Source organism: Melanerpes formicivorus, unplaced genomic scaffold, assembly GCF_026170545.1.
Source record: "Melanerpes formicivorus ecotype bairdi unplaced genomic scaffold, bMelFor1.0.p_v2 SCAF_4, whole genome shotgun sequence".
Classification (NCBI taxonomy): Eukaryota; Metazoa; Chordata; class Aves; order Piciformes; family Picidae; genus Melanerpes; species Melanerpes formicivorus.
In genome coordinates this window covers 28015537-28039755 of record NW_027142356.1, presented here as the reverse complement: position 1 = coordinate 28039755, position 24219 = coordinate 28015537, and the positions used below count along the sequence as shown (strand labels likewise).

The 24219-nt window shown below is 44.0% G+C and overlaps 1 protein-coding gene across 1 annotated transcript in view; it reads left to right on the top strand.

Annotated features, from left to right (window-relative positions):
• The window catches only part of CSGALNACT1 (chondroitin sulfate N-acetylgalactosaminyltransferase 1), a 42519-nt gene that overhangs the window by 16148 nt on the left and 2152 nt on the right, over nucleotides 1–24219 (top strand). Inside the window, exons 2-8 of the mRNA XM_068137422.1 lie at nucleotides 7571–7828; nucleotides 9449–10356; nucleotides 16675–16891; nucleotides 18232–18333; nucleotides 20333–20511; nucleotides 20917–21011; nucleotides 23966–24047. Of these exons, the coding sequence (XP_067993523.1) occupies nucleotides 9723–10356; nucleotides 16675–16891; nucleotides 18232–18333; nucleotides 20333–20511; nucleotides 20917–21011; nucleotides 23966–24047 (1309 nt within the window). The 5' untranslated portion in view covers nucleotides 7571–7828; nucleotides 9449–9722. The remainder of the gene's footprint in view (nucleotides 1–7570; nucleotides 7829–9448; nucleotides 10357–16674; nucleotides 16892–18231; nucleotides 18334–20332; nucleotides 20512–20916; nucleotides 21012–23965; nucleotides 24048–24219) is intronic.

Genomic DNA, 24219 nt, shown 5'->3' with positions numbered 1-24219 from the left:
TTCTCAGCCTCCTTTATGCCACACTAAACAACCGCAGTTCCCTTAGCTGTTGCTCACCAGACCTTTCACCAGACTTTTCACCAGCTTTCTTGCCCTTCTCTGGATCAACTGGCCTTGAGGAATCTCATGCAATTGGCATTGGCCTATTGATCCAGCTTGTCCAGGTCTGTCTGTAGAGCCTTCTTACCCTCCAGCAATGTAAGTTCTTATTGTGTGTGTTATTTCATAACTCTGCAGGAAGCTTGCTTTGCTTCTGATAGGAGTCTGAATTAGTTGTTTTAAGAGAAAGGCCCTTTGGAACCTTCCAGGAAATGCTGACTTGACTGCAGGGTGTACTTCTGTTGTGTAACAAAGAGGGGGAAAAATATAGCTTTTACTGGCAAGGGAAACTGGCTTTACTTGTGTCATCAATCAGCTGTGACAGAGAACCAGGATGCCTCCTGTGTGAACTTTTAGTATTTAACACTTTTCTAGCTGAATGGCCAGGGACAACTTGGAGGTGCTGGGTGATCAGAAGCTCAACAGGAGCCAGCAATGTGTGCATGCAGCCTGGAAAGCCAAATGTGTTTTGGGCTGCATCAAAAGCAGGTTGAGGGAGAGGATTCTACCCCTCTACTCCACTCTGATGAGACCCCCCACCTACAGAACTGAGTCCAGCTCTGGAACCCCCAGTGTAAGAATGGCATGGACCTGCTTATGAGGATCCAAAGGAGATGTCCACAAAGATTGATCAGGGGCCTGGAACACTTCCCCTGTGAGGACAAGCTGAGAGTGCTAGGGTTGTTCAGCCTAGAAAGGAGAAGGCTATGAAGAGACCTTAGGGCAGCCTTCCAGGATTTGAAGGGGGCTACAGGAGAGCTGGAGAGAGACTTTTGTCAAAGGAATGGAGTGACAGGATGATGGATAATGGCTTCAGACTGGAAGAAGCTCAATTGAGATTAGACAATAGGAAGAAATTCTTGCCTATGAGGGTGGTGAGGCACTGGAGCAGGCTGCCCAGAGAAGCTGTAGAGGCTGCAACCCTGGTAACGTTGAAAGACAGGTTGGATGGGTCCTTGAACAACATGGTCTAGCAGGAGGTGTCCCTGCCCACGGCAGGGAGATTGGGACTCAATGACTGTAGTGGGTTGGAATTTCCCCCCCAACATTAACTAAAACTACCACAATGACCTTCCAGCCCAACCCGTTCAATGGTTTTATGATTGCTGAAGAAGCTCACAAAGCCTGACACGAAGTGGGAAGCTGAAGAACTGTGACTTGCTAAGTTAAACCAAAGCAGACATTCTCAACTTATTGAAATGTTTTAATTAAAAATAAATCTGTATAAGTGATAGAGCATCACTCAAAGATAAACGTCTTCTTTATGTGGGAATTGACTGACCTAAGCAAAACTTTTAGATGGCTGTGTGTTGTGAGACAGATTTACTTTTTGGTTGCCTCCAGGTTTTTTCTTTAATCCCGTTTTGAAAGGATAATTTTGTGGTCCAGTACATTGACTGTACAATATTGAATGTAGAAAGGCTTCCTTCCTTTTTTCCCCCTCTGGTTTTACCTTTTCTGCAGACACTTGACTGCATTTTATCTTTTCAACTTCCCCTAATAAAGAATCGACTGGTTTAATGATGAAGGTGAAGTCAGTAAGATTCAAATATTATCTCAGTCTCAAATATATATTAAAAAAGAAAAAAAGAAAAGGCATTTGGAAAACTTTCTCTAGAAAGAGGAAAAAATGTTTTACTGAAACAACTACAAAAGTTTTGGGCTTTTCAGAGAAAACTTTTTCCTGATCTATCAAGGAAATGGTGGATCTGTGACCAAAACCACATACCAAAGCAGTCATGATGGCCTCAATGGGACTCTGTGGCACAGTAAGGGCTAACCTGGAGGAGGAAGGAAATGGGGGCTGAGTCAGGGGGCTGGCTTCTTCCTGTCAGTCAGTACTGACCAGACTGATAGGGAAACCCGGATCTGCAGAGCTTGGGGGTTAGTACATGAGCTATGAGAGCTGCTAATGCTGCATGTTTTAGAGCTTCACGTGCAGCCTGGGTAACCTGTCTCCGTACTGGACTGGATTGCAGCTATTTTCTGACTTCCTGGTTATCAGTTTGTAGCCTGAAACTTGATTTTCTTTTGTAATGTAAACCACAGCTGAACACAGTAGTCTTGGTCTGCAATATTAGTCCCTACCCTGATAATTCTTGCTCAGACTAGGTAACACACCAAACCTTTTATGTCTTGTCTACCAAGATGCTTTTCCCACTGGTCCCCTTTGCTCGTTTTATCTGGAGTACTCTCTTGATACCATACTACCCAGCAAATTTCATTTGAATTACAGGGAGTACAAAATTTAGGGCTTTGCATTCCCATAGGAATATAACATTAAGCTTATGGGAGCCAGATGTCTACCCTCAGTTCCCATATGCTGGACTCAGAAAGGAGAAAACTTACTGTGCTGTCAACTTTACTGGAGTTAATGAGGTACAACTCCACCATCTTGCTGGGTACAGGGGATTCTAGCTGTGCCAGGGGATTTCTGGTACAAGGAGAGGAGGCGGGAATCTCTCTTACTTTAAGGTCCCTTCCAACTGAAATCATTCTATGATTCTAATGTCACTGTTACCATACTGTATCACTAACAGCTTTTCTCAAAGCAGTGGACTCCTATTGAATTTTGCAGTTGCCTTTTCTTTTCTGGGCTGAACAGCCACAACTCCCTCAGCTTGTCTTCATAGAAGAGGTGCTCCAGCCCTCTGATCATCTTCATGGCCCTCCTCTGGCCCTGCTCTAACAGGTCCATGGCCTGTGTTGGGGACTCCAGAGTTGGACATAGAACTGCAGATAGGGGTCTCACCACTCACCAGAGTGCAAGGGAGGGGCAGAATCCCTTCCCTTGACCTGCTGGCCATGCTGCTTTTGATGCAGCCCAGGGCATGGTTTGCTTTCTGGGCTGCATGCACACATTGCTAGCTCACATTAAGCTGAGTGTGTGCATGTAAACATTTCAAAGTGAAGTAACAGCAGTTTTCCAGATCTAGACTTACACAGATAAGCAAACTTATTCTCCCATTTATTTATTTATTTATCTTCTCATCATACCCAAGGATTTTGTATTCTATCCATCTCATTATGCCAACTCTGAGACATTTCAGAAGCTAGTATGACTTAGTCTATAGCTACTCTGTCCTAGTGAGGCTCCACCTGGAGTATTGTGTCCAGTTCTGGGCTCCCCTGGTTAAGAGAGACAGGGAACTACTGGAGAGACTCAAACAGAGGGCTACAAGGATGATTAAGGGAATAGAACATCTCTCTTGTGAGAAGAGGCTGGGAGACTGGGGCCTGTTCAGCCTGGAGAAGAAAAGGCCAAGAGAGGATCAGATCAGTGTTTACAAATACCTTAAAGATAAGCATCAACAAGGAGGGTCCAGGCTCTTTTCACTAGCGCCCAGTGATAGGACAAGGGGAAGCAGGCACAAACTGGAACACAGTTTGTGAGGAAAAACATCTTTACAGTGAGGGTGCTGGAGCCCTGGAGCAGGCTGCCCAGAGAGGCTGTGGAGTCTTCTTCTCTGGAGACTTTCAAAACTCACTTGGATGCATTCCCATGTGATCTGCCCTAGGTGATCCTGCTCTGGCAGGGTGGTTGGCTGGATGATCTCTGGAGGTCCCTTTCAACCTCTAACATTCTGTGATTCTGTGTTCTGTTAAAAATTAGTTTAGTCCTTCTGGAAGCCCTCTGTATGGAGAGCTGTTGAATGAAGGAAATTGGGGTAACATCTTTGAGCTGTTCCCTGGCTGTAGCTTGTCCTTATTCTGTTAGCTATTCTGCAAAAAGAAGTCCTTCTCTGTTAGTGTGTTCATATCCTGGATACTGTGCAGCACTGCTGCAGCATCATGTGATTGGAATAAAATGCTTCTCTTTGAGACATCTGCAAAACTGAAATGGCATTTATCTAAATGAAATTAAATTGAAGGTCATGCTCAGAAGGTGCTGGTCTTCCAGCTAAGTTGGACAGATGAGCTGTCCAACCCAACGATTAATTTTTAGGACTGGCAGCTATGGCAGTTTGTTAATCTGCTCTTAAAAGACAGTGCTGAACTCCAGGTCAACCCAAATCTGTTTTCATCTCTGTTTGAACAAAGTTCAAAACACTTTTGGAGCAACTAAATTCCTAAAACTTCAGATCAGAGCTTGCTGATGAGAAATGGTCAAAGTCATTGTGGTTTCTTTTCCTGAGGTAGTGAGAGACTCAACGATGCAGCTGCTCACAGTAGGAGCTCCTTTTTAGAGCAAACGGTGACGTTGTTGAGGTGTGGAGATAATTTTAGATGCTGCATTGGCTCTTTTCAGATGTAGTTAGAACTTAATTGATGTTTAACTGGTATACCTTGATAAGAGGGAACCAATTAAATTGGCACTGGGCACTGGGGCCCAGAGTGCTAATGGAAGGAAAATTCATAGATTCTTGCGTTTGTTGTGTAACTTTCAGAATGAGAAGCCTGAGATGAGCCTGAATCAGTATCTTGAATGTAAGCCTATCCATTGCTCACTTCCCTCACAACATTAACATGGTGTTTCCAGGGATGTTAACACTTCTGAGGTTTTCTTGTTTTGTTTAAGGCTGCTTCTAATAGCGTTTGTATCCTATTTGCAAGATGATCAGATTGTTAGTCATAGAGAGGAACAGTGTAATTGTCTTTCTGAGGCTTTTCTCTGAAAGAATGCAGGCTAATGCAAGTAAGATTTTCTGTTGAAGATTGCTCTGAGATCAAAGATTAGGAAATGAAGATTTGTACTGTAAATTGGCTGTTGTCTTCAGATATTGGCATTTAGCATTTTGATTCTAGACACTGTTTCTTAATAATCTTTTATTTCACTTTCAAGTGCTTGTATCAATTGCAAGCCAGATGTTAGAATGTCAAGTGGTTTGTTTGGGATGTGTCAGTGTGCTTCCAAGAATAGAACAGAATTAACCAGGTTGGAAAAGACCTTGAAGATCATCAAGTCCAACCTATCACCCAACACTATCTAATCAACTAAACCATGGCACCTAGAACCCCATTCAGTCTCTTCCTAAACACCTCCAGTGATGGTGACTCCACCACCTCCCTGGGCAGCCCATTCCAATGGGCAATCACTCTTTCTGTGAAGAACTTCTTCCTAACATCCAGCTTAAACCTCCCCTGGTGCAGCTTGAGACTGTGTCCTCTTGTTCTGGTGTTGGTTGCCTGGGAGAAGAGACCAACCCCAGGGGATGATACAGGAAGGCTATGATGGTGCACTCAGTCAATTTATCAGTCAGGTTCTTTTTGTTTAATTCAGCCTTGGACAGCTGAACTGAGCTGAGAAGTAGCTGAGAAATCACGATTTGGCGTTAAGGAGAGATAATTTCTTTTTGCATTCATTTTGCACACTTGTGTGAGGCTAGATTTTAATCATAGAATCAATAAGATTGGAAAAGACCTCAGAGATCATCAAGTCCAGCCCTGTCAATGTGTCTCATTCTGGCTTGAGTTTCTGTGGTGGGACTAAGGGGGATAAATTTTAGTTCCTGATATTTATAGCAGGCTAATTTGTCTGCAGGCCTTTGTGCAGTCCTTGTCATTTAAAAGTTCAAGGCAAATGCCAAATGGCTGCAGAATGTGGTTTTGTATTTGATTTTATTTTTTGGTAAGGCATTCAAAATCTGGGGAAAACATCTTTTTCCTCCTCCACATAGCTTATTTTGGAGATTAATATGATTCTAGTGAAATCTCCCTGTGATGTGTGCTGCTGCTCAGTGAAGATTTTTCAACACCTACACAGAAAGTAATTGCAGCTTCTGCCATTCACTGCCTCCAAAAAAAAAATTTTCCAAAAGTTTTGTGAGCTAAAATGGTAGTTGCCAGTCTGCAGTAGGAAATTGTGGCAGAAAGTATTTGAAAACATGGAATTATTTGGCTTTGCCCATGCCATATGTTCTGAGAGATTGCTGCCTCTGCAAACGTGACTGTTCTTTTGCCATCCATTTCTGTCCTCAACGTGAAGAGTGAGAAGAGTGGAGAGCTCAGAGTGGAGATACACACAGAGATAGGTTAGCTTGGGTCCCTTTCTCTGGCACAAATCCTCTTTGGTTTGGGGGAGTCCAAAATTCAGACTTGAAATAGGTTGTCTTTTCTGTGCAGAGAGAAATTTCCTGTATCTCTACGGTCCATTAAAAACCTAAATGCTGAGGAGAAACTGTGGTGGGTGCACACCATCCAAAATTTCAAACCAAGCTTCTTGGGTTTTGCCACTCCCTGTGAGTAGGTGCAGCACCATCCACGGTGCAGAGCCATTTACACAGTGCTTGCAGTGATGACAGAACCTCTTTCCTTGTTTAGATCATTTTGGAGCACAGGCTCCTTGGAAACAAGTGAAAAGCACCTCTGTGAGCTGGGCTGACCTCTGGCTGTGCTAACAGGTCAAGCTAAGGGTGAAGATTTTCTTGCAAACAGAGGCTTTTTTAGAATTCATGTCCTTTTCCTCAGCTGTCAGACTAACCACTGCATATCCATCAAAGCTTCTCTTTGCAAATAGACTAATGCTACTCAGGGCAGCTGACTACTTTGAAATACAGAGGTGTTTTTGTCAGTTCCTGGAAAAAAAAAACACAACGACATTTCAGTTTGTCTCACTTTCATCTCAGGCTCTTTCAGTTGGTATGAAACTGTGTAGGTCTGGTGAAATCAACAGAATGGTTGTTAGGAGGAGTTACCGTCCCCAGCTTGCTGGTACTGTCTGTGCAGCTGAGATGCCTTAGCTGTGACCACCTTCAGTGCTGACTTAAAGTAGTCTGCTTTTATTGGCACTGACATGGATTGGGACTGCTCTCATAAGCATGCCCATGAGATAGCAGTACAGTAACAGCTTGTATTTGAATGTCAGTCAGTGTCAGGCAATGCCACCAAAGGCACTAATACAATTTAGGACAAGTAGTGAGTGCTTGTTGTCAGGGTCCTGGTGATAAAATCCCCATGAAGAAGAAGGTGGAAATTCCCCATGCTTCAATTCCTTGCTATGAGAATTGTAGTTCAAAGGACAAAGTATCTTGGTTAATTTACTGTTCTGAAGTGTATTTATAGGTTATTTTTTTTTCCAAATAAGTGAGATTACAAACCAGAAAACTAGGTAGGAAAGAAAGAGTACCCTGAAGAGCGACCCAGTACGTGTTAGTGAAGGTAGCTCTATATACACACACATGTATTTTAAGGTCAACATTTGAAGAGCTCTTTACCCAAAACTTGAATCTGCTGCAGCTTCCAGACATGAAATTGTGTGTTTATCTAAGGCATTGAGATGTAATTTCAGTTTACACCATGTTAGCACAACTAATCCTTTCAGTGATGTTCAGCTTCTGCCAATTCAGTCAATGGACTAATTGTGTGAAGTGAAGCATACAAGCACAGCAGTGTTTTATGTGCTACATCTTACCACTTCCTGACCCTGTCTCGCTGCACACTACCTTCTTGCAGTCTTCTAGCCAGATCTGTTGTAGAGTTAGAAATGCCCAGATTAATTTTCCCTGCTTTGACAAGCTCTTTTACATTGCAGGAGACCAGCTTTTATAGTGCATCCATAGGAAGCATCTCCACTACAGCCTTTCACCGCACAAGGAGACAGACTGAAAATGTAGGCAGCTGGCAAATGTGAAAGCAATGAAGAGGTGTTCTGAGGTTGGCAGTGCTTTTTATAGTACACACATTTTCTGGGAAGGGCATAAGAAGAGAGATAAGCAGGAGATGATTGTGGCAATCTGAGAAGTAGCTGTAGCAGACCAAGATGTTCCAAAGAGAAGATCACAGCCAAAAGGTAAGGGCATCAACTTCACCTTATCCTTTTCCCTGCTGTTGAATATTTTCCTCAATTCCTCCTTTGAAAATGCTGACATATTCTGGAGAATCCTGTGAATCCTGTAATAGCCATTCAGCATTGCTACTAATTTTTGCAGCTTACTCTAGCTCAAACAATTTCCTACCTAAATGTGTGTGGGGGTCTTTTTAAGAAGCTCTTTAGACTAACAAAATATTAGTTTTGATAACAGTTTGAAGATCAGAAATATCTCTGCATAACTGCTCTAGAGTAATAGTCAGTCAAGGCAGAGGGGAAAAGTCATGCAGCAGTTGATGAGAAGTCCTGCAAGAGACTGACTCAAGGCAAGAAATAACTGAAAAATAACTCTGAAACTCTTATTTTTAAATATGTTTTTTACTTAAGGATCTGCTGGCAAGGATGTGTGACTGAAAGACTATGAACCTCTGCTGTCAGCAGCAGTGTTATAATGTCATTAGTGCATCCAAGGGGACAGAATCAAGGGGTTAATTTGCTTGTGTTTGAGTCTAACAATGTAGTCTCACAGTGCTATCTAGGACATTATTCAGCTGTGGCCTAAATCTTTGGTCCAAAACTGAGAGGTTTTGAAAATCACACTGGTAATGTCCTGTCCTCAGCACAATTGTTTTAATGGAGTCTACAGCTAGATCAATACTCATGTTCAGTCATCTAACTTTTCTTTCCTGTTTTGAAGTACACTTGAGGAAGTCGTACTAAAAATAATAATGTTCACAGTTTTCACTCCTTCTGAGAATAAAAGTAACTTTTACTAAACTTTCTTTGTGGTCTTACCTCCTTGGGCAGAGAGCACATGTGGAAAACACAGCGGTACAGGTTGGACTTGATGATCTCTGAGGTCTTTTCCAACCTGGTTGATTCTATAACTCTGTGATTCTAAGTACTGTACATTGCTGCAAGAATTTTTATAGCACTGTAAGAAACAAAAGAGGGCCTGAAAATGAGAAGACAGTGTGCAGTGATGGCAGCCCCCTTGATGGAAATAAAGCTTTCCCTGATTTTGAGTAAGATTTGATCTGAAAGCTCCAGAAAATATCCTATCCCCAGTTCTTTGGGGTTTATGGGATCATCTGGTGGGATTGCAGCAGTTGGTCTTGATAAGAGTTTCTGGGTCATCAAGTGTCTTCTCCAAGTCAGGCTTCATGTGGTCAAATGCGACCACATTTTCTACCTGGTGTTTTGGAAAACATGCCTGGAAGCTGAAATGTGTGTGGCAGCTGTGAGACTGTCTGCCTTTAAAATATGAGTGCTCCAAGAGTTGAGAGTGCTTGGGGAGCCATCATGGGTCAGAGGATTTCTCACCAGAAAAGTACCAGATAATGACTTCCTAATATTTCCAAAGCATGGCAGACTTTGAGGGCTGGGGGAGTTTTTCACTGGCAATGAGCCAATTATATTAATAAATTAAGCACAAGCATGCAGGATTTCCTGCGTAAGGGTCTTGGCACCTTTTTAGGTCTTAGCACTCCACAGCCCTGAGATCTGCCATAGCAGCTGAGAAATGAAGCAAATTCTTACAACTGGACTGAATGACTAAATTCTAACCTGCTTGAATGACTGTCCTTGTCATTTGTCTTTCAGGTCCTAAGGCTCCATCAGCCACCAGATGATCATGTTGCAGCAGCATAGGTGTTGACATGAGGATCAGAGGGTGCCCTGTCTGCTTTGCAGCTTGTCTTTGTGTCCTGCTGGGTAAACACTAGAGAGGCAGAGCAGGTGTTGTAAGAGAGCTGATGAGCCAGTTCCTGCACATACATGCATCTGTATGAGAGTACTCCAAGCGCAAGGGCCTCTGCGGGACTGCATGAACATCAGAGCTGTCACTTGTGGGGGCTAAGACTTTGCTCTTGGAGAGATGATGCTCCGACGAGGATTTATTCTATTTCTCCCCCGACTAGTAGGCCTGGTAGTGGTGGCCTGTTGCTCAGTGTCTATTGTTTACATGTTGGCTTGCACGCCCAAGGGTGACAACCAGCAGCTTGCTTTGCCCAGGGTGCACAGACCGACTGCCAAGGAGGGATATGAAGCAATTCTGCAAGAGCAAGAAGAGCAACACCGCAACTACATCATCAGCTTGAAGAAACAAATTGCCCAGCTGAAGGCTGAGCTCCAAGGCAGGAGTAAGCAGCTTAAGCATGTGCAGGGCCAGCACCCAGACCCCTTGGACATTCGGCTCGACCACAGTAACCCGGAGAAGTCCCAGGCTAACCTGCTGGCTTTCCTTCGCTCCCAGATAGACAAAGCAGAGGTGCACAGCGGCGTTAAGCTGTCCACAGAGTACGCAGCTGTGCCCTTTGAGAGCTTCACCCTGCAGAAGGTGTACCAGCTGGAGACAGGGCTGACACGCCACCCAGAAGAGAAGCCTGTAAGGAAGGACAAGCGAGATGAGTTGATAGAGGTAATTGAGTTAGCTGCTGGGAGCCTGAACAACGCAGCGGGCGATGGCAATGCGAAACACCACGTGTACACAGCCTCCGACTTCGTGGAAGGTTTGTATGCAGACACCAGGTTAGAAGGTTCGCAGGGTGCTGGTGAGGGGTTCTGGTGTTGACTGTGTTGCTGAGGGAGATAGGTATTACCTCAAAGCACAAATGTCTAGGATGCTGTCAGTGCTATGACCCAGAGATAGACCTAGACTATCTTTAAGGTCCCTTCCAACCCAAACCATTCTATGATTCTATGAGTTGTATGAAAAAGTAGGGATCTGTGCATCAGGGCTGGAAACAAAGAGCTGACTTGTGAGAAGATTTCTTTGTGGAGTTCATTTGGAAGTCTCTTTTATCTCCTGACAATCTTTTTTTCTCCCATCTTCCATTCTCCAAGAATGACAAAAATTGCCAATCAAAGCACACAAAAAATGCCATTGCTTTGTATAATTTGAGCAGGAGAAGGGTGGACTGAGTTTTCTATTCCAATTCTGCACTTCCAGTATGATTTGGACTCAGAACTTGTTCAGAAGACAGTGCTCTTCAAGTGCCACTGCCTACACAACAAGTTAGTAACAGGCTGCGTTCCATGACAGCTTCTACTCTACTTCTACTGGTTGATAGTACGCTGAACATGAGCCAGCAGTGTGCCCAGGTGGCCAAGAAGGGCATTCTAGCCTGTCACAGGAATAGTGTGGCCAGCAGGAGCAGGGAGGTCATTCTGCCCCTGTACTCAGCACTGGTCAGGCCGCACCTTGAGTCCTGTGTCCAGTTCTGGGCCCCTCAGTTTAGGAAAGATGTTGACTTGCTGGAACGTGTCCAGAGAAGGGCAACAAAGCTGGTGAAGGGTTTGGAGCACAAGCCCTGTGAGGAGAGGTTGAGGGAGCTGGGGTTGCTTAGCCTGGAGAAGAGGAGACTCAGAGGAGACCTTGTTGCTGTCTACAACTACCTGATGGGAGGTTGTAGCCAGGGGGGGTTTGGTTTCTTCTCCCAGGTAACTGGTACCAGAACAAGAGGACAGTCTCAAGCTGTGCCAGGGGAGGTTTAGGTTGGATGTTTGGAAGAAGTTCTTCACAGAAAGAGTGATTGCCCATTGGAATGTGCTGCCCAGGGAGGTGGTGGAGTCACCATCACTGGAGGTGTTTAGGAGAAGAATGGATGAGGCACTTGGTGCCGTGGTTTAGTTGATTAGATGGTGCTGGGTGATAGGTTGGATTTGATGATCTCGAAGGTCTTTTCCAACCTGGCTAATTCTACTCTACTCTACTCTAATTCTATTCTATTCTATTCTATTCTATTCTATTCTATTCTATTCTATTCTATTCTATTCTATTCTATTCTATTCTATTCTATTCTATTCTATTCTATTCTATTCTATTCGCTTTGTACCAATACAGCAACACAGCAACCTTGAGCAGCATTACCCAGTGAGCAAAATCAGCTGTTACCATTTTTTTGCAACTGCCCAGGGTAGCTGGAGCTTTCTGGGAGATGTGTACCGAGAATACCACCACATAACCCTGCAAGCTTTCTATCTTCCAGCTGATTTAGCAATAACAGCACACAAAAACTGTATGCATCCTTTGTGTTACGAGTGGGGCTGCTGCCCTCATCTTCAGCTTTGAGCAGGTGGAGAAGTGTGCTGAAATGAAAAATCAGGTAACTGGGGTCAGAGCCACTGACAAAATCATAGAGCCACTGATAAAATCATAGAATCATGGAATCAGTTTGACTGGAAAAGACCTTTAAGGTCATCAGGTCCAACAATTTTCTAACTTTATCAAATGTAGTGCTGAACCATGGCCCTTAACACTGCATCTCTGACTCTTCTAACTAGCTCCAGGGATGGGAATTCAACCACCTGCCTGGGGAGCCTGCTCCAGTTTTTTAAAACCCTTTTAATAAAGAAGTTTCATCTAATGTCCAATCTAAACCTCTCCTGGCACAACTTGAGGCCATTTCCTCTCCTGTGTTTAATAGCATATGGACCTATGCAAGTTATTCTTGTTTACTTGGCTCTCTTTGTGTGGATTTTTCTGTTCTTGCAGGTCACATCTGGTACCTGCTATCACTTTTTCAGTACTGGTTCATTGCTAACATATGTCAATAGGCAGTGGTGATGTGGTGAAAGAAATGTGACTAGGGTCTGTATCTTTTTCCTCTTCCATTTAGTGCCTTTATTCTTGTCTTTGCAGAGGGAAAAAATCTTTCTTCAAACACTTCTTACATTTGGGAAGAAATGTTTTGTCTCTGTGGCTGGGTTCTCTTAAAATAAGTGCCGCATCCTCTGCAGTTTCTAGACAGAACCGTTTGTGCGTGGGAATGAGAGTGCAACCCCAGTACCTTGCATATGAGCTCAGCTCCTTCTCAGCATGTTTGCTGTTACATGAAATTTGGATAGTATTCTCATGCAGTTCTGCTTCCAGGAGTAATAGCTGACACATGGTGGAATTTTTCATTTTTTCTAATTCAAAACCAAGAGAACCACACCTTCTCCCTGGGGCACAAAATGTTATCCATCTGGCTGCTACTCTGCTCTGCTTCTCTTTCCACAGAGGCACTTGGGCTGTCCAGCTGTATAATCCTCCCCCCTCACTCCCCTGCCCCACCTCTTACTACTCCCATTTCTGTACCAAGTTTACTGCTTTTGCTCTATGAGGAGCTGGTAGGAAATGACAAGGCAAACATCAGAAATTACTGGGTGTTTTAATTAGGCAAAGGAGCACTCTGTTTCCAATAGAAAACCAGTTGCTCTGTGGGCAGAATAACAGGCCTGGTCATTAATGGCAGCAGAGCTGAGTGGCTTTAGAAGTCATTCGTTTTCTCAAAGATAGAGATAAGAATTTGAAGACTCTGACAAACTCAAGTAGTGTGTTCCCTAAGTGAGTGTAATCAGTCTGGGGATACTCTTTCCCAGCAGGAACAGCTTCACAGATTCCCTGGTTTGCTTCAGAAATGCCCTGCCATGGCACTGTCAGATACGCTGCATCAATATAAGCTTTGCAGCTTGGCATGTCTGTCTGGTGACTGGAATATTAAATAAGGTCTCAGAGACAAATGAAAAGGATCTCAAAGTTCTCATCCAGCCTCGAGAGTTCCATGATTCTGTGAGCAGCTTTGCTTTCTCAAATTGACAGGTCCTGGTGGTGAGCTATGTGATGCAGTTTTGCCCTAGAAGCTTAATGGGAGAAAGGATGATGCTCATCCTCAAAAGGATAAAATGTTGCATTTTACTCTGTGTGAAGTGGGAAGACCATGATCTTAGAGTTAAAATGGGGATGATGTATGTGGAGAAATCCTAAAAGCACTTCCCACAGCATCTAACAGAATGCAAGTAACAATCCAGGAAGTGTTTCTATAGACAGTGAAAGACCTGAAATCTCTGGTGTGTGGAACTGAGGCTGCAACTGTCATCCACTCAACAGCATTTCCTTAAAGTTTCGTGGCTGTTTGCTAGTTATCAGTTCCATGCAGATCTCTGAAACTTGTTTGCCTGCCCAATTATTTTGATTAGAAAGACCTTTCAGATCATCGAGCCCAACCATTCTCTAACTCTACCAAGTCAGCTGCTAAACCACGGTCCTCAGCACCACATCTCTGAGGCTTTTAAACACCTTCAGGGATGGGGATTTGACCACCTCCCTGGGGAGCTTGTTCAGATGATCTCAGTTGCAGGCTCAAGTTCAGTAACAGATGAGGTTCATGGTCTGCACCTTGGGCAGACTGTATAGAAAAAGCTAGGGAGGAGTCAAGGGCACAGCTTTAAAAGATAAGCAGTAAAAGAATGATGGAGCTGCTACCTCATTAGATTCCTCTGCTCTGCTGAGGGAGGATTGGGGCATTTGTTGAATCAGCTTGTATTAAAAATAAAACATGAAGCGAATAACAGATCAGTAAATCTGCATATAGTATTAACCAGCTGCAGTGTGCACTAAAATAAGCCACACAGTCATAGTGAAGATAAGACAGTCCACAGAACTCTGGCCAGATAAAATCATACCTCATTAATCTCTTGGATGTCCTGGCCATACCTGTGTAAAAGCTACAATACAAGATGAAGAAAGAGCTTTATGTAGCCTTTGACACAGACCTTCACGAGAAACACAAGGCAGAGCTGACGGTCTGTGGGTCAGGTGCACTGCAACCTGCACATCAAGGAATGACTAAGATCTAAAAAAACAATGTTGTTTGGTCAAGCTGTTCTTCATAACCAGATGTGGAGAAAAGATCCCAAAGAAGCAATGCAAGCAGGGGGGTTTTCTTCCAGACACGTTTTGCTTTTCTCTTGAGTACTGCAGGAGAGGGAAGGCAATGCAATTACACTCTTCTACTGCTAAAGGGTTAGGGTATTTAAAGTGGCTTAGCAAGTAGTTAGAATTATCATTTAATTATGCCTTCTTAAACCTACTGGGCCTAACGAGGAAAAAGCTTTGTTTCAGTATGCACTGCAGGGACACTGTGGATGGGTAAAATCTACAGGCTTTTGGCCCACTTTAGCTCATTTAAGGTAGCAGAATAGTGTTCCAATGGGGCAGCCCTCAGCATAGGTTCAGGCCAGATCTTAATGGCCCCCACTACAAGAAAGATGCTGAGATCCTGGAGCATGTCCAGAGAAGGGAAATGAAGTTGGTGAAGAGTCTGGAGAGCAGCTCTGGTGAGGAGTGGCTGAGGGAACTGGGGTTCTTTAGTCTAGAGGAGTAGCTCAGGGAAGGCCTTCTGGCCCTCTACAACTCCCTGAAAGGAGATTGCAGCGAGGAGAATGTTGGCCTCTTCTCTCTAGTAATAAGTGATAGGAGGAGTGGAAATAGACTCAAGTTGCACCAGGGAAGGTTTAGTTTTGATATTAGAAGAAACTTCTTGACTGAAAGAGTTTTTTAAAGATTGGAACAGGCTCTCTAGGGAGAAAATTGAATCCCCATCCCTGGAAGTGTTTACGAGACACAGAGATGTGGTGCTGAGGGACATGGTTTAGGACCAGCCTTGGCAGAGTTAGATAATAGTTGGACTTAATGGTCTTAAAGGCCTTTTCCAACCTAAACTATTTGATGATTCTGTAGGACCTATTGCATCCATCATGTATGTTAGCAGTTTGTTCCATACAGGAAATGTATGAATGAAAGAAACATCCTTGGAGACTGTCTAATGCAGTCTCCCGGATGGTGTCCTGAAAGAAACATTCTTGGAGACTGTCTAATGCAGTCTCCAGGACTGTGTCCTGCGTCAGGCCTCTGACAAAGTCCGCAATGTGATCCCTACAGACCACTTTACTTGCCCAGGAGTGGACATCATTGCCACAAAGAAAATAAAAGTCTCTCAAGACTTTTGTCCTGATTGGCAGTGGCTGAAGCTGATGGCTGCTGGGGCCTGGGTGCATAATTTTCTGAGGGGACTTTGCTGAAAACCTCCCAGACAGGAGGCAATGTATGTGCTCATCAGGAAATTGCTTTCCTGGTAGATGGTCTAATCGCTCATCTAGCAGAGAGGCAGGCTGCCTTTCTCAGTCTCTCTGCATCACCATTACCATGCATGCCTGCAGTGTGCAATTGGAGCAGTCTGAAAAATAAGGACAGTATGTCTGCAGGGTTATCCTGTGTGAGCAATTGGTGACCTTCAGGGGTTTGTCACTCTGCCAAGCCTAGGGATGTGCCTGTGAGCATACCAAACAGCTCCTACAGCCCAGGGCCGTGTTCCTGCCAGGGCAAGAGACTCACCCAAATGATGGTGGATTGTGCACTGATCTAAACCTGAACGTCTCATGCCCTCAGTGCTGTTCCAGCCAATGTGTGACATAGCAGACTGCATCCTATGAGAACCCCCACTGTGTGCACAGACTGCAGGAGTTGGGGCTGATTCAGCCTGGAGAAAAGGCCTGCGGCAGGCCTTACGGAGGCCTTCCAGTATCTGAGAGGGACCTACAAGAAAGCTGGGGAGTAGAGTGTAGTTTTTGCTTGTAAATACAGCTTCATTTGCTTCTGACTGAGTTGGTCTGGCAAAGTTAATGCTGGGGGTAAACTTCAACCCATCACAGGAGGGACTGTTTATAAATGATAGGAGCAGAGGGAATGGATGGAAGTTTGAAGAGAGTAGGTTTAGACTGGATATTAGGAAGAAATTCTTCCCAGTGAGGATGGTGAGACACTGGAACAGGTTGCCCAGGGAGGTTGTGGATGCCCTCTCCCTGGAGGTGTTGAAGGCCAGGCTGGATGAGGCCTGGGGCAAGCTGGTTGAGTGGAAGGTGTCCCTGCCCATGGCAAGGGTGTTGGAACTTGATGATCTTAAAGGTCCCTTCCAACCCGAACCGTTCTGTGTTGCTGTGATCTTTTTCTCTCCTCTAGAAGCTCAGCTTTGATCCAAAACCTCCTCTCTTTTGTTTTCATGCAGGGATCTACCGCACAGAAAAGGACAAAGGCACGTTGTACGAGCTGACCTTCAAGGGAGACACAAAACATCACTTCAAGAAGATTGTTTTATTCCGGCCGTTTGGCCCGGTAATGAAAGTGAAAGATGAAAATGTCAACACAGCTGACACACTTATTAATGTCATTGTGCCCTTGGCCAAGAGAGCCAGCAAATTTCGGCAGTTCATGCAGAATTTCAGGTGTGTTTCCATTCCAGGGCTGCCTTATTTTTTTCCCTGCTTGGAAAGGAAGATGCAATTTTAGGAGTTATCAAGGCCTCACTCAGTAAAAATCCTGCTGCTTTGACGTAACATTTCATTGTGCCACTGGGAAGTCATTTTAGAGATTACAGACACTGAAAGGCTGCTTAATGCATTGTGATTAGCAGCAAAAGCAATTACAATTCCAGTCTTCAGGGTTTCTGATTTGCATGTACCTGACTTACGTGTCTCAGTCTGTTCTGTTGGGGCACACACAGCTGTGGCAACATGATAATTTTGTGCCATTACTTGTGAAGGAACATTTTGAATTAAAAAGGGAATTAGTGCTCCCAGACACTTTGCCAGGCCCTTTTAGAGAAAAGATGAAAGCAGCCAGAGGAAAGAAGGAAATGTATTTAAACTTTCAAGATACTTACTATTGATTTTTTTTTCCCCCCCCTTTTCAGCAGAGATGATGTTGGGAGAGAGAATTTAACTGAGATGTAGCTTTAAATAGCTGCCCAGAAAAGACTGTTAGCAATAGATACTGACTCTTACAATGGAATTTGTTTTGCCTAATTACAGCCATCTAAAAATAGGCTCCTTATCTAAATTAGTCATCTGATAGGTGCTTGGTTTAGGATGGGAGAAATCATCCTCTGATGATGCTGATCTCTCTGCTGATTTTAAGATGAACTCTTGCTGACTGTGTATATGTGAAACAGATTGGTCCTGCGCTTAAGGCTACTGGTTCCATCTTTGGTTGATACTTAGATTTTAGTAAATACACTCTTAGAAAAATGCCAAAGATTTGAACTCTGGAATATCTGTTACAAAAAAAAACCCAACAAACCCACCACCAAAAAAAAAAAGCTACAAAAAAAAACCCCAACCAACCCCAAACCCACACACAAACCCCAACCAAACAAAAAGCAAAACAAAACCAAAACCAACAAACCAAACCTCACAAAATTAGGATAAAGATAAAATATCAAGGTTAAAAGGTGTTTATGTACAGCTCCTTTAAAGTCCCTCTTCTCCTATATTCTCCTAAGTGCTGGAATTATTTCCTGCCTTGTCATTCTTCCTGGGGCTGGGATAGCCTATTTTAACAGTGTCCTCCTATTATAACAAACACTGCTTAGAGAGATTTTCCCAATCTGCTTGAACGATAGACTTTTGTCCCAGCTGAAAGAGCCTCTTTGTCAGGATAAAGGTCTCTGTCAGTGCTCTCAGGAATGCTTTCCAAGGTTCACCCTACTGTGCCTTCCCTTGTGGGTGTAGATTATTGAAGAAAGCTAACTTCTGGGACAAGTCACCAATCTGTCTCTGTTCTCTAGGGAAATGGGCATTCAGCAGGATGGGAGAATTCACCTCACTGTAGTTTACTTCGGAAAAGAACAAATGAATGAAGTTAAATCAATACTTGAAAATACCTCTAAGTAAGTACCTGAGTATCTGGTCATAGAATCATAGAATCATAGAATCAGTAAGGTTGGAAGAGACCGCAAAGATCACCAAGTCCAACCTGTCACCCAAGACCTCATGACTACTAAACCATGGCACCAAGTGCCACGTCCAATCCCCTCTTGAACACCTGCAGGGATGGTGACTCCACCACCTCCCTGGGCAGCCCATTCCCATGGCTAACAACTCTCAAACACAACTGATGTGTGCTCTTCCTACACACTGATTACACCATGAACTGCAGACTGGACAGCTGCTGTCCAAACTCATAGTTGTGCCAAAAGGTACTACACTGCATTGGAGAAAAATGGCTTTCTTCCCTTGTATCAGAGAAAAACAGTCATAGCCTGATGGTTCCACACCCATAATTTGGTGATGTTGGTTGTTAGAACCACAAAGCAGATTTTACTGAACTGACCTCAGGGCAGCTTTATTTTTTTTTTCCACACTGGTGACTTTTTAAGTGCTTTTGGAACAGGCTTTAACTGTTAGGACAAAGTAGCATTAACTGTTAGGACTTTCCAAGGGCAAGTGCATGCAGTTTCAGTAGAGCACACACAAATTGGATGCTTTTGGCCAGTTCTGGTCTGTTGTATTTCATAGAATCATAGAATTGTCAGGGTTGGAAGGGACCTTAAGGATCAGCTAGCTCCAGCTCCCCTGCCATGGGCAGGGACACCTCACACTAGATCAGGTTGCTCAGAGCCACATCTAGCCTGGCCTTAAAAACCTCCAAGGATGGGGTTTCCACCACCTCCCTGGGCAACCTATTCCAGTGTCTCACCACCCTCATGGTGAAGAACTTCCTAACATCTACCCATTTCTATTTTTGCTCCATTCCCCCTAGTCCTATCATTACCTGACATCATAAAAAGTCCTTCACCAGCTTTCTTGTTGGCCCCCTTAAGATACTTGCATAACTGTATTTGTCAAGATCATGTGGCAGTGTAGCCTTTTGTTACCATCTCCAGGTGGGAAGAGGACCCTTGTATAGATACAATAATATGGCCACAGGCCTTTTATAGTTGCCTGCTAAAGATAGTTTTGTCCATCTAAAAGCTGTTAGGATATTTGTGAGGTCTGCCCAAGGAATGTCTGTGCCAGGAATGCCAGTATAGGATTATGCAGGTCAAGCCCTGAATTATGATTCATAAAATCATAACATTATTTTGGCTGGGAAAGACCTGTAAGTCCAACACTCAACCTAGCACCATGCACATTGAACCATGTCCTGAAGAGCCATGTGAATGTCAGCAGAGTGGAAATGTCCACAAGGTTCAAAGAGGACTCAGTTCTCTCAAACTGCTCTCAGAACTGTGTTACTACAGATTTCTAGGTTGTTCCATGAGCCAACAGTATGCTCAGGTGGCCAAGAAGGCCTAGATCAAGAATAGTATGAATCATGGAAGTGCTTGTCCTCCTGTAGTCAGTAGTGGTGAGGCCACAACTTGAGTCCTGGGTTCAGTTTTTGGGCCCTCACCTCAAGAAGGACACTGAAGTGCTGGAGTGAATTCAGATAAGTACAACAAAGGTGAAGGGTCTGGAGAACAGGTTGTTCTGGAGAAGAGGAGGTTGAGGGGAGACCTTATTGCTCTCTACAACTCCCTAAAAGGAGTTTGGAGACAAGTGGGGCTTGTTCTCTTTTCTCAAGTAACAAGTGATAGGAAGAAAGGAAATGGCCTCAAGTGCACCAGGGGAGATTTAGATTTAGAAGAAACCTCTTGACTGAAAGAGTTCTTAAAGCCTGGAATAGGTTTCCCAAGAAGGTGGTTGAATCTCTGTCCCTGGAGGTGTTTCATAGAGGCAGAGATGTGCTGAGGGCCGTGGTTTAGAAGCACACTTGGTTGGACTATTGAGTATTTAATTATTTTTTCTAACTGAAATGATTCTATGAGTCTATACTGGCTTCCTGCCCCAACATGTATGAAGAACTGGAAGGAGAGTGTGAGCTGCTGAATATTTTCCTTCTTCTAGGTCAGCCAACTTTAAGAACTTCACCTTCATCCAGTTGAATGAAGAATTTTCCAGGGGCAAAGGATTAGACGTTGGTGCTCGATTTTGGAAAGGAAACAACGTTGTTCTCTTCTTTTGTGACGTGGACATATACTTCACAGCTGAATTCCTCAACTCCTGCAGACTGAACACACAGCCAGGTACTGCTTCTCAGAGGTGTATTGTTTTCCTAATGCTTAGCAGCTTTCTCCAGAGTATTTTTGCCTTTGAATTGGTAATGAAGCTGCTGTAAATTGTTCTTGAATGTCAGAGAACTAATTAAGACATGTATAAAAATTCCATTGCTGGCTGGCTGTTGAAAGGTTGCAACACTCCTGCTCCCACTGTGACTGAATGTCTTGCCTTCAGCACCTGAGATGTCTGGAACAAGATCTTTTTGTTAATTATACCTTCACATTCAGATTCTCATGCAAAGAACATAGGCTCAGTCCAAAACTTGTGTGACTTTGCCTGGATTTGGTCTGAGGTGGACAGCAGCTTGTAGGAGAGAGAGGTGTGTTTTATACAGCTTTTAACCAAAAAAAATCACCCATTGTCATTTTCAGGGAAGAAGGTGTTTTACCCTGTCCTCTTCAGCCAGTACAACCCCAGTATAATTTATGGCCACCATGACTCCATCCCATCTTTAGAACAGCAGCTGGTAAGTCCGTGCTTTTCTGAATGCCTGCTTTTATTTGGACCAAGCATTTGTAGAAGTGGTGTGTGTGTGCTCTTGGGTAGCATTTCCCTGTTCCTCATGCACAGTGACTACCACACAGACAAAATTAAACCCCTCACTGTGAGTTCTACAGTGAAGTATCTTGGTAACATTTATTTATACCCTTTTTGGGGGGGATGTTTTATACATGGAACCTAAGAATTGAAACTGTGTCGGATTCTCTGCCAGGAGGGATGTTCTAATAGGAATTAGTGTCAGCCTCTGGTCTTGCTCTCATTTCTTCTTTGCACTGAATAGTTTCTGTGCTTGCATCTTGAAGAGCTGATATTTGTAAAAGCATAGATCTCCTTAGATGAGTCAGTGGAAATAGAATTCCAGTGGCTGTCACAATTATTCCCCCACTTACTTGAACACCTCCAGTGGCTTTTCCCGTCCCACAGTTGATGACTAAACTGCTTGTGAGCAGACAGTGTGTCTGAAGTGTACCACATGGTCTCAAAGTCAGATGACATGCTTGGAGTTGTCCCTTCTGGTTTGCATCTGGCACCAATATAACACAGTACCCCCAGACTGATTTGCATCTTGCCTGCTTATATTTGGTGTGAGAACAAAGCATTATTCTAAAGAAACATTGCCAAAAGACATCTGATTTAAAACTGCAGTTAAACACAGGCAAGTATCCTTGAGGAAGAGGAAGCCATCGTGTGGAAGAAGCAGAGCACCCAGACAAGAGGTTCACATGAATGCTAGTGGCACAGCCACAGCCTGGCACTGCTGTAGGTGCTGTTCTTCATTCTCTGGTGCTCTGGCATTGCATTGTCTTGAAGCTGAAGGGGTGACTTTTTAGAAGGACTTGTAGTGATAGGACTCAGGACAATGTTGCTTTAAGTTGGAAGAGGGGAGAATTAGGCTTGATATTAAAAAGAAATTCTTTACAGTGAGGGTGGTGAGACACTGGAACAGGTTGCTCAGGGAGGCTGTGGATGGCCTGTCCCTGGAGGTGTTGAAGGCCAGGTTGGACAGGGTCTTGGGCAAGCTGGTCTAGTGGGAAGTGTTCCTGCCCATGGTGGAGGGATTAGAACTGGATGATCTTTATGGTCCCTTCCAACCCAAACCATTCTATGATTTCATGATTCTACGACAGAAATGCTGGCTTTCCTTTTATATACACCCTCCACACTTGCTCCTCTCCAGAGTCAGCCAGGTCACAGTCTTCTGCCCACCAGTGCTGCTCAGTGGCTCAATTTTCAAATTGAAGCACAAGTGAAATATGCAGCTTCATTCAGTTCCTGTGGGGCAGACCCCAAGCTGCCACTGCTGCCCCTCTTACTGCCCATCTCTGCTGAGAGCCACTCAGAAAACCTCAGGCTTGTAAAGCACTGTGCTTTGGAAATTAAACAGTTTAGCTCTTGAGCTAGCATCAATTCCACAAAGTGTGTTGTCAGGACTGTGCAAATGTTTATAGCTAATATTTGGCTTGTAAAATGCACTAGTGGTTTATGTCTTGGTTGAAGGCAGCACTGCCAATCTCATTTTCATCTAGATTTTTAGATTTTCAGCCCACATTAGTTCCCAGGCAGGAGGCCAGATCTGTGCCATTAAAACAAGGCAGGGGCAGCACTCTGTGCTGATGCTTGGGCTGCTGAGAATAAACTAAACCTTCAGAAATGTTTGAGAGAATTTGATTTGTGCAGCAGCCACTTGCACTAATGGGAAATAATAATAATGCTAATGCACACAAGTAGCCTGCTGTAAGGACAGCGTTATGGAGATTTCTTGTCACAGGGCAGTTCTGGCAGATACGATCTGGTTTGCTTTTAATTGGCTTCTGCGGCAGCTTGGCTTTTAAAAGGAAAGGAGAAATGAGAAAGACAAAGATAGCAATGTGAGCAGTAAAAAAAATTAAAATGTTAAAGACTTTATTTTAAATAGTGTGGCCAGCAGGACTAGAGAGGTGATTGTCCCCCTGTGTTTGGCACTAGTGCCTTGAGGACCTTGAGGCTTGGGTGCAGTTTTTGGGCCCTCACTACAAGAAGACCTTGAGGTGCTGGAGTGAGTCCAGAGAAGAGCAACTGAGCTGGTGATGGGTCTGGAGAACAGGTCTGGTAAGGAATGGCTGAGGGAACTGGGGCTGTTCAGCTTGGAGGCTCAGGGAAGACCTGGAAGGAGACTGGAGCCAGGTGGGTGTTGGTCTCTTCTTTCTAGTAACAGGTGATAGGATGAGAGGGAAAGGCCTCAAGTTGCACCAGGACAGGTTTAAGTTGGATATCAGAAGAAAGTTCTTGATGAAAAGGGTTCTAAAAGACTGGCACAGACTGTCCAGGCAGTGATTGAATGCCCATCCCTGGAGGTGTTTCAAAGAGGCAGAGATGTGGTGCTGAGGGCCATGACTGCCACCAGACTTGGTGGAGTTAGAGAACGGTTGGACTTGATGATCTTAAAAGTCTTTTCCAACTGAAACAGTTCTATGATTCTAAGTGACAAGAGTTATGAACAAGAGGGGAGACACGAACAAGACACTATTTTGGATTAGGACTTTTTGGTAGAAGAAATGCTGAGAATAGTAAATCCAGAAATGGAAACTGCCTCCTCATCTTCCGTTAACTCTGCCATAAGTGAATCCAAGATCTTACAGAATAGCTGCCAAAAGGTAAGTTTGCCAGGCCTTCAAGAATGTGAAGCTTAGGGGATTTAAAAACTTGTCCCAGGCCCTTGAAACTCTTGGGTGTCTGACCAGGTGGGGTTAGGTCACTTACACAAAGGGCAGGAACACTCAGCAAATATCCACAAAACTAGGTTTGGGATCACCTATGGATTTCCGTGGGGGAGAATAAAAGGGCAGTTGCTCCAGGTTCTGACCACATTCAGAGACTTGTGGGCTGCTCACACTAAAAGCATTTCTGCTCCTTTATACATGCCACTTTCCCTCCATGTAGGTTATTAAAAAAGAAACTGGATTTTGGAGAGACTTTGGATTTGGGATGACTTGCCAGTACAGATCTGATTTTATCAACATAGGTAAGTATAGTACAATACTCTTGCTTTTTACTTGACCCTTTCCTTGACCTCTAATTTGCAGTAGTGCCCTGGTTAGGTGTTCAGACTATTCCTAAGTGCCATAGAGGTTACTAGAATCTAAGCACTGCTCAGTAAAGCAATTTATCTAATAGTGAAAGATCTGAAGCTAAGA